Source organism: Phaseolus vulgaris, chromosome 8 (genome assembly GCF_051622355.1).
Source record: "Phaseolus vulgaris cultivar YP4 chromosome 8, ASM5162235v1, whole genome shotgun sequence".
In the NCBI taxonomy this organism is placed as follows: domain Eukaryota; kingdom Viridiplantae; phylum Streptophyta; class Magnoliopsida; order Fabales; family Fabaceae; genus Phaseolus; species Phaseolus vulgaris.
Genome location: NC_143505.1, coordinates 46,215,110 through 46,225,399, shown reverse-complemented (window position 1 = coordinate 46,225,399; position 10,290 = coordinate 46,215,110). Strand labels below are relative to the sequence as shown.

At 32.1% G+C, this 10,290-nt stretch overlaps 1 protein-coding gene across 1 annotated transcript; it reads left to right on the top strand.

Moving 5' to 3' along the window:
- The first annotated feature begins 7,155 nt into the window (after positions 1-7,155).
- Positions 7,156-8,081, top strand: LOC137824022 (putative calcium-binding protein CML29). Its single transcript, XM_068629443.2, has one exon. The coding sequence runs from the start codon at positions 7,234-7,236 to the stop codon at positions 7,705-7,707; it is 474 nt and encodes a 157-aa protein (XP_068485544.1). The 5' UTR covers positions 7,156-7,233; the 3' UTR covers positions 7,708-8,081.
- Positions 8,082-10,290: the final 2,209 nt, after the last annotated feature.

Here is a 10,290-nt window from a genome sequence, read left to right as displayed (position 1 = left end):
TAAATCTTTTTAATGGTCTTAAAAATTTTAATGCAGGGGAAGAATGTGTACAGAAGGATGGATCACAGAGATATTCTACCTTGAAATAAACAGGCGTCAAGCTAGATGACGTTAAACGAGCGCTTACTGGGAGGCAACCCAGTCCACATTTTAGTTTTATGTTGTTTTATTACCTTTGCTGATTTTATTTAAAATAAAAAATAAAAAAGAAAAGTAAATAAGAATAATAAAAAAAAAATCCTATATGACTCCTAATCATTTTGCAGGTTATGTATTTTTGACCTGGGGACAGGTTCTATTATTCAGGGGGCAGATCCAGCAAATGAAGCAAGACTGTAGATAAAAATTTTAACAAAATGCTGGATGACTTCTTAAGAATAGAGGATTGAACAAAAATATGGTTTTATCTCTCTAATTCTCTTTTCTTTTCAGTTATTTGGATTTTTTCTTATTTTATTTATTTTATTTTTCGGTTATTTTGTTTTCTGTTTATTTGCTTATTTGTTTGGTTTGTTTTTATTGCTTATTTTGAATAAATTTCCTGTTTTATTAGTTTGGTAATTTTAAGTCTTGAATTATCTTTCTTGACTAAATTTCAGTTTTAATTTGTTTGTTTTCTAGTTTATTTTTTTTCAAATTAAAAAGAACTAGAATATTAATTTTGAATTGTGGAAAAAAGAATTTGTGTTTAGATATTAAACAGTGAGATGAATTAGACACAGGTTAGAAAAGAAAATATGATTGAATCCCTATTCAAATGTAGTTAAAATTATGATACATGAAAATTTAACAGGATGATTGATTAGGACAAATAATGACAAGACAAAAAGGAATGGGACCATTTAAACCAAGTGAGTGTGTGAACCTTAAACAGTTTTGAGAGTTTTACTGATGAATTGACAGTTGTGGTTGCTTAATTTTTATTTTTGTTGCATCATAAAAGATCATGAAGATGATTGAGGCATTTGTTTGTGTTAATTAGGAGCCAGGGCCAAAAAGCCAACCTTTATATTAGAATTCCAATTTTTTTTTATATCCCCTTTGGGCTAAGAAATTTTTTGTTAATATTGCACCTTAACCTTTATTGATATAATTTTCTACCCTTTAGCATCTCTAAGGAAGGAGAACATAGATGCAATACATATAGAAAAGGGAATGGTTGGTTCTGATTTTGAAAGTTCAAAAAGTTGAAAATATGAAGAATCTTTTCCTATTATTGAAAAAAAAACAGAAACAGAAGAAGAAAAAGAAATAAAAAAAAAAGAAAGATAGAAAAAATTTCATGAAAATCATGAAAAGAAAGAAAATGAGGAAAAAGGTGACATCGAAAGAAAGTGGGAATTAGATAACATATATGTTCTCTATAATTGAATTGTAGGTATGTTCTTCTTCTTTAAGATGTGCATTTTGTTATCTAAGAAAAACCAATATTTTTTGGAAGCCCAGCCTCATTACAACCCTGTAAAAGACCTTAATATTCATGTTTCTAATATGTTTGTGATTTGAAGATGAAATGAAAAGCAACTGTGATTTGTTATGATTCAGTGAAAATAGAGAGAAACACTTACCCGTGAGCATATGAGAAGATATTCCTTGATGAATTGTCATTTATTTGTTTTGATTTGATCTGGAAATTGATTGTGTCTATAATTTTTTATATTTGAATTTGGAAGCATCATAAGTTTCTAATTTGATCTGTTGTTTAGTGAATTAAGCTATTTGATATTTAAATTCAAATATATTCATTTACTTTGCTTGAGGACAAGCAAGATTCTAAGTTGGGGAGAGTGATAAGTGTCTAATTTCAGTAATATTTCATATTAAAATATAGGCACTTATGAGGATTTATTGCTAATTTACATATAAAATAATCCCTAATTTATGAATTTATACCTTTTTACATTTTTTATGATCTTTATTTGAATAAGAGTATTTTATTCCCAAATTTGGTGTTAATTGCAGATTTCTAAGGAAGATTGGAGATTTGGATTAAAGATGAATGATTTGAGCTAAAAAGATAAAGATAGAAGGTCCCAGAATGGAAAAAGATGCAAAGGAAGATTGGGCCTTTTTTTATGTTTTATCATTTAGCCCATTAGCGCGACACAATAAACAACCTAACCCTAGAAAACTAGGATAAATAGAGGGCTAGAGGCTCAACCTTAGTGTGCCAGATTGAGAGGAAAACACCATAGAGTGAATTGTAACCCAATTGGGAGAATGGAAGGTGATAGAAGTATGCGTGGCTAATTTTACCCTTTGGGATTGAGAGTAATCTGCTCAAACTCTTATGTATTGAGGTGATATTTTATATATTAATATTCAGTTCTTGATTGATTATTGGTATTGTTGTTTTACTTTTAATTTTTCGTGACAAATTGAGAATCTTAAATCTGACCGGGAGGTATTTTTAGGGTTCGGACCTAAACAACAATACTTAACATATTTGAGTGCTAGGAATAGACTTGAAATGTTAATTGCTATTAAACGTCTGAGCTTCGTTCTAAGTTGTTCTTATAATTATGCGAGGGATCGATAGTTAGGGGACATTCTTAAGGATTTTATATGCGAGGAATCGATATAAATGATTTTTATACGGGCATCAATTTCAATCAAAGAACTTAATATTGACATGCTAATCAAAATACTTGAGAGTGAGAGAGATGAAACTAATCCTTATTTTTCCAATTGAAACAACTAATTCTTTGTTTGTTTTCTTATTGATCAGTGCCAACACAATTAATTCAAAACTCTTTTAATTGTTCTGTTTTTATATTTAGCGATTATTGTACTCGATAATTCACTGTTCCTTGTGGGATCGATATCCGTCCTTAGGGACAATTATTACGTTTGACAAACGCGGTGCACTTGCCGTAAAAAGTCATCAAGTTTCGTCATTTTATTGTTTTATTTTTGTTTTTTGGTTTTATTTATTTATTTATTTATTTTACATATTTTGTTTTTATTTTTATCTTCAAATTTATTTTATTTTATTCTTTTTAAAGAAAAAAAAAAGTTCTCTGTTTTTTTCTCTCCACTAATATGTTTTAGGAAGAAAGCAACATGACAGAACAGCAAGCACCACCTACTAAGAAGACACTTCACTTGGAGATTATGTCATGTACCAAGGACCAAGACATTTTTCTAGTATTGCAATACCTACTACTACCAAGGCCTTGGAAATAAATCCCGATTTTCTCACTCTCATCCGTGCCTATCAATTTACAGCAATAGAACATGAGGATCCATATTCACATTTGGATACATTTTATGAATTGGTAGGAACAATGGGTTTTCAATCAGGTGATCTTGAAAATGTTTATATCCGTCCTTAGGGACAATTATTACGTTTGACAAACGCGGTGCACTTGCCGTAAAAAGTCATCAAGAACGGCATCGGGCGTGCCCTAGGTGGTTTGGGTGGGGCATGCTCATCCATCGCGCGCTCCCCTGCCTGTTGCAAACTCCTGCGCAGTTCCTCGTTGGTTCTGCGCAGCTCTTCGTTGTCTGCCTGTGACGCGGCTATGTCAACCCTAGACACCGCTACTGCCTCCTGGAGAGCGCGCATGGTCTCCATGATTTGTTGCATGGTGACGTTGTCCCCTCCAGAGGGCGCAGCAGATCCTTGCCTCGTACTCCTCATATTGCTAGTAAACTCTTAACACGATTGTGAGTGGGACCTGGTTTTATTGGGTTCCATGGTGGACGCCAAATGTTTTCACCAGTTGACTCGAATGACAGTCTTTGGCCCGCCTATCGTTGCCTTCTTAACACAATTGTCAGTGGAATGAGTTTTTGGAATTGAATTCGGCATAGTGCTTCTTTCTCTGTCTATTATCAAGTAATTTTTGAATAATTTGTTGATGCAATGGTGTTGGATAACTGCCAGCTTTTATATATTTACAAACTATAAAGTCGCTAGGATTGGTCACTGTATTATTTTATTTACTATTTTACCATTTTTCACAAATTAAGTGCTCGATGTAACCGATAATGAACCTTGGGGTCCTCATGGTACTGCACTGGCATAGATTTCCCAGGCTACCAAAAAATTGTAAACAAATATGTGAACAATTATCCTTTTAAATACATAATTTGATCTTTGGTGTTCAGTTTTTTTTATGCATATTTTTAATAAACCTGCTAATATGATTGTATCTATTCCTAGACCTCATAAAAACATTTAATAATTTTAAAGCTGTCTTTTATTAATTTATTAATTACGATTAGTTTAACATTAAAAATGAAAAATATTAATTTTATATTAATTTCAAGTAATACATCCATATAAATAAGATAATTATATTGAATCATTGTTGCAGGACAACCTTCAACACGTGATACTGGCTGAATTAATACACCTTCAAGGTGTATTTATCACCCAAATATAATAAACCATAAATAAATAAAAACCCAAGATAAATCCTATTTAGATATATGGTCTTACTAAAATAAAAAGTTCCTTAAACTAGATGTCTTATCAAAGATAAAAACCCATAAAAATAAGAAATATATTAATATCTTAAATAACAATTGTCATGAAGTTCATATATTAAAATAACGCAATAATTTTAATCTATTTTATTTCATGGCTATAGTAAAATATTTGATTTAGTAATAAGAGTCTTTGCTTCTTCTTGATAATAAAATAATATCGATTATAAAGAAGCAGAGAAATTGTCTATCAAGGTGACCATTATTCTATCTTCCCTCCTTGGGAATCACTAACATAACCTTTATGTAAAAAAATAACTTTTGGCTTGGATTGGTAAGTGTTAAACCTCATCAAGAATAGTGGTGTTCCAATCCATATACAACAGTCAAGAACACCATACAACAGAAGTCTTTGGTTTCTGACCACCAGAGAACACCTACAAGACTCACAAAACCAGCTGAATGATGCAGTAAAACATCCTAAAGACTACTAAAAACAGCAGCAAAAATTCCAGCACATGCCTTAAGCTAATCTGAACCACTAGCAATCAGGAAAGCACAATAACAATATCTTCAGAACTGCATGAAGTAAATTAGGCAAAACACCACAGCCAATTCCATAATACCAAACAGCAGAGTGTTAAACAAGACAGCATCTGCACACCGGAACTGAAATTTTACAGTGTTGTGTTGCTGGAAACATCCACTCTTCTTAACCCCTCTCCTATTCACCTTACACTGGACCTACCTCCACAGCAGCCAACCACTATGCTCAATACTTCCATCCATGGTATCCTCTCTTCCAAGAAAGCACCACAAATTATGCACACGCCTGATATATTTTCTTAATTAAGCAAGACCAGCGCAACATTTGTACTGCAAAATACATCAGCTCCTTCCCACAACACTTAGGGGTTTGGATCAGCACAAAGACAATACCTCTTAGCAAAATATAAACCCTTAAAACATCCCCAACCCTGCATCCTGAACTACTAAACTCATTCAACAGAGCTGCTCCTCCATAAAAGGGCTTAAGCATATATGTAGCTAATTGACTTTGTTTTGGGTGAACTTGACATGAAGAAAACTATTGAGAATAGTGATGTTGGTGTAATCTATCAATACTGATTAACAAATTATACTCTAAATATAATTACACAACTGTTTTACATTATAACTTTGTTTCTTATTGATTAAGTTCACATTATAACTTTGTTTTTTATTGATTAAGTAATTTTTTTTTATTCAACTATTCATCTCCAAGATAAAGATATAGAAGACATCTCCAAGATAAAGATATAGAAGACATTAAGATGAATTGAATTTGCTTTTTCTAAAGATAAGTTGTAAAATTTGTTATTTTATTTAAATATACAATTGAATGTTATTTATCCTTTTTGGACAATATTTATTGAATAATATTATTCAATTATGAAAAAAATTGCTTTGTTTAGAAATTTAAATGTTTTAATTAATTATTTAATTATTGAGTAAAATTAAATGTTTTAAGATTATTTTATGTAGGTTTTGAAACAAATAATATTTTATGAAAGTTTCGAAATCTATAGTATTTTACGGAGGTTTTGAACTCTATGAAACTCATAATATTTTATAGAAATTCTTAAACCCATGGTATTTTATGGGGTTTTTTAAACCCATCGTATTTTACGAAGATTTTGAATTCTATGGTATTTTATGAATGTTTTGAAACTCATGGTATTTTATAGAGTTTTGAAGTCCATGATTTTGGAACCCGTGATATTTTACAAGGGTTTTGAAACTAATGCTATTTTATGGAGGTCTTAAAACCCATGATATTTTATGGAGGTTTTCAAACCCATGATATTTTATGAAAGTTCTTAAACCTATGATATTTAACGAAGATTTTGAAAGACATTTCCTGAAGCTTAAAAAAATCCCAGGAACATGTTTCCAAAGCGGTTTAGCGCGGGGGAAACTATATTCTGAATAAATAACTAAGTGGAGATTTTAACCCTTATTATTGTAAAATTGAATCCGTTAAAATCATGTTATTTGTAGTTTGTCATCTTGTAAAGTGAACTCAGTCTTGTAACAACATTTTGCATACACTCCATGGTTGAGTTATTTTCATTTGATAACTATCAACCCTATTGGCTTGGAAAGAAAGACGCAACAACATAGCTGTAATTTGATTATTAGCGTCTTGTACGTTGAAAAAGTTTCTTAAAAATTAAGGATTATATCATGTACGTTGATTTTTTAAAAATTAAAGTTTATATGTGTGGGTAAGAAAATTTATTTACACTGTAAGTATTTAAAAGGATTTTTACAATTAATTTAAATAACTACAATCTAAACTATATCTACGTCTATATTACTCGTGAGCATTGTATAACACAAATTAAATTATCTGTTTTTTCTTCCTTGTTCAGTTTCGCATTTTCAACTCACATTGGGAACTAGTTCCACGTAAATCAGCCTATTTTTATTGAACATCTCCCTCAATTCACATTCTGTATACAGCAACCTTAGTTGCATTTTCGTTTTTAAAAGTACGAATATAGGCGTTTAATTTCACATAAATTATTCTTTATAAAGAAGAACTTTCCATACTTTACACCCAAACCTAGGGTGTGAAGATAAGAAAGAATAAACTTTACAACCATGGTAGATCCTATTCCCATAATCTTCATATTCTTCACCACCACAAAAGCAAAAGCAGCATAAATTCTTGTTCCCTCTTTCCAAATATTTACAGGGCTGAATAACAATGGAAAATCGCACAGCACCACACAACACCACTCTCTAATCGTGAACATGGCTCAAGTGGGTTCTCTCTGTGCCGAAATGGAGACCCTGAACCATGTTCTTTCCCTAGTGGAGGCATTCAGAGCATTCGACGTGGACAACGATGGGCGAATCACGAAGGCAGAGCTAGGAGGAATCTTCGGGTCACTAGGGTACAACGCTAGCGAGCAAGAAGTGAGTGCAATGATGCAAGAAGGTGACAAGAACAAAGATGGGTTACTGAGCATACACGAGTTCTTGGAGATGAACACCAGGGACTTGGAGGGTGGGAGTCTCGCGAGCACCCTAAGCACAGCGTTTGAAGCGTTGGATGAAGATGGGAACGAGATTCTGTCCGGGGAAGACCTTCATGGAGTCATGCAAAACTTGGGTCTAGACTTGTCACTAGAGAACTGTCTGCACCTTGTTGCTTCTCTTGATGCAGACGGAGATGGAGCTGTGAGCTTGGATGAATTCAGACTCATTGTTGATTCCCTCCTCTGAGACTACGTTCTGTGTATGTGGTATATGTGATGAATGATCATATGTTTACGTATAGCTTGGTTTGAAGGGTAAAGGTTAAGGAATTAAATAAGAACTTGTGAGATGCAACTTAGTTTGCAAATATAATGCATGATATATATTATAGGATAATGCTACTCATTGTATATATAATAAATTTATAGTTTTGGAGAGAGGTTTGAGAAGAAAGACAAGTGTTGAATTGTATTTGGAAATAATGTTTTGAAACTTCATCAACAAGTTGATGATCCACTCTGAATAATAATATGGTTATTAAAAAATGAACTTTTGTATTTGTAAAAGAAAAGAAAAGATGAAGGATATAAAATATGTGTAAAAAATTATTGATGTCAAAATAGCATGGTTCTTCTATCAAATATGCATATCCAGTAGAGATCATTTATATAGGTTGTGTATCAAATACCTTTGTTTTATCTCTCTTTCTTTAAAGTCCCAAGTCCCAACATCAGTTTGTAACAAAATCTCGAGCATCCAGAGAAGTTTCCTTTGGGCATAAGGCAAAGATCACAAACATATTTCTTGGGTCCGGTGGGAAAATGTATGCAAAGTAAAGGAGGAAGGAGAATTGGGGTCAAAGATATTATAATTTAATCGAGCCTTGCTAGTAAAGTGGAAGTGGAGATTAATGAGTGAGAAAAAAGGGAAATGGAAAGAGATCTTAGTATCTAAGTATTATAATGGTGATGTTAGAAATGAAGACTCTGGTAAGCGTCACTCCTGGTGGTGGAGTGATCTTTCCAAGGCATGTGGAGAGGGAGAAGGTGAGGGTTGGTTCCACAATTCTGTTACATGGAAAGTTGGATCCAGGGATAAAATTAGTTTCTGGGACGATGCCTGGGTGGACAATAATAAGGTTAAACATTTGTTCCCCAAGTTGTATATCATTTCTTTGGATCAAGGAAAGATGGTGGGCGAGGTAGGCTCCTGAAAGGCTATAGAGTGGTCATGGAGGTTAAGGTGGAGAAGGCCTAGATTCGAGTAGGAAAGCTATATGGAGGAAGAGTTGATGAACCTTATTACAGGGAAGATTCTGAGAAAGGAATCTGAGGATGTTATCATGTGGAGTGGGGATTCAAATGGTGTTTTTGTTTTCTGTGAAATCTGCATACCTGACCTTGTGTAACTCTCCCAATGGGGTACCGCACAATGTTTTCTCTCTATTGTGGCAAGTTAAAGTGATACCCAAAGCTGTGTTCACTGCATGCGGCTTTGGTAATAACTGCATTTGTAAATCACATTTACGAATGCGGCTTTGGTAATAACTGCATTTGTAAATCACATATACGAATGCGATTATGGTAATAGCCGCATTTGTAAATGCTATACCCCTAAACCCTGTCACCTGATTCAGAAGCATATACAAATGCGGCTACCAGAAATAGGCACCCTTATAAATAGTATTTACAAATGCGGCTATATAGCCGCATTTGTATCTCTTTGATTTACGAATGCATGTTGATCAAATGCGACTCTATAGTCGCCATTGTAAATGTAAAATAGCCGTCCTTATTTAGCATTTCTGCGCTAGTGTATTATGAGTACACGTGAACAATCTATACATGTTTTGGATGAATGGAAGTAATTTGAGTTTGATTTAAGTTATTTAATTCATGTATCATTTGAATGGAATGCAAGAAATTTCTTTTTTCTTTTTTGTGTAGGTAGGTATGCATTGTACATAGTGTAGTATTGTTAGATATCATATTTTGGGCACAAATGTGTCATTGGACCACACGAATGTGAACTTGTATGTTAATAAATTCATTGATATTGAGTGTTATTTTGAGTGAAAACATTTATTGATAGTGTTGGGCATACAGGTAAGTGGTTAACTCAGTTTGTATAAGTGGTGACCCATGCCAACTTTTGTACAGAGTCATGTGTTTCATTTTGGTTATTTGATTGAAAAGTTGGTAATGCATGATGTGTGTCAATGCACCTAGGTGGAGATTATGAACGTGACTTGGGTGGGTGAAACCATGTAGTGGTGGTCATAGGAGACCTTATAGTGTAAGTGGTGACCAATGAATGTATAAGTGGTGACCCATGACAAAGTTTCTGCATGGTTATATGTTTCATGTTGGTTATTGGGATTCAATAATTGGCAGTTTCTGATGTGCATACTGAAAGTACAAGGCAATATTAATAATCATAATTTTAATATTCATAGTAATTGCTAAAATATTAAAAATAATAAATTTAATATTTATAATAATTATAATAATATTAATAATAACAAATATAATATTAATGATAATTACAAAAATATTAATAATAACATATATAATATTAATGAAAATTACAATAATTTTAATAATAATAAATATGATATTAATGATAATTATAATAAGATTAGTAATAATAATTTAAATATTAATGATAATTACAATAGTATTAACTATAGGAGTTTTAATATTAATAATAATTACAATAATATTAAAAATAATATTAAGAATTATAATATGAATAATTAATTAAAATAATATTAATATTATTATTATTATTAATAATAATATTAATAATATTATTGTAATTATTTATTGA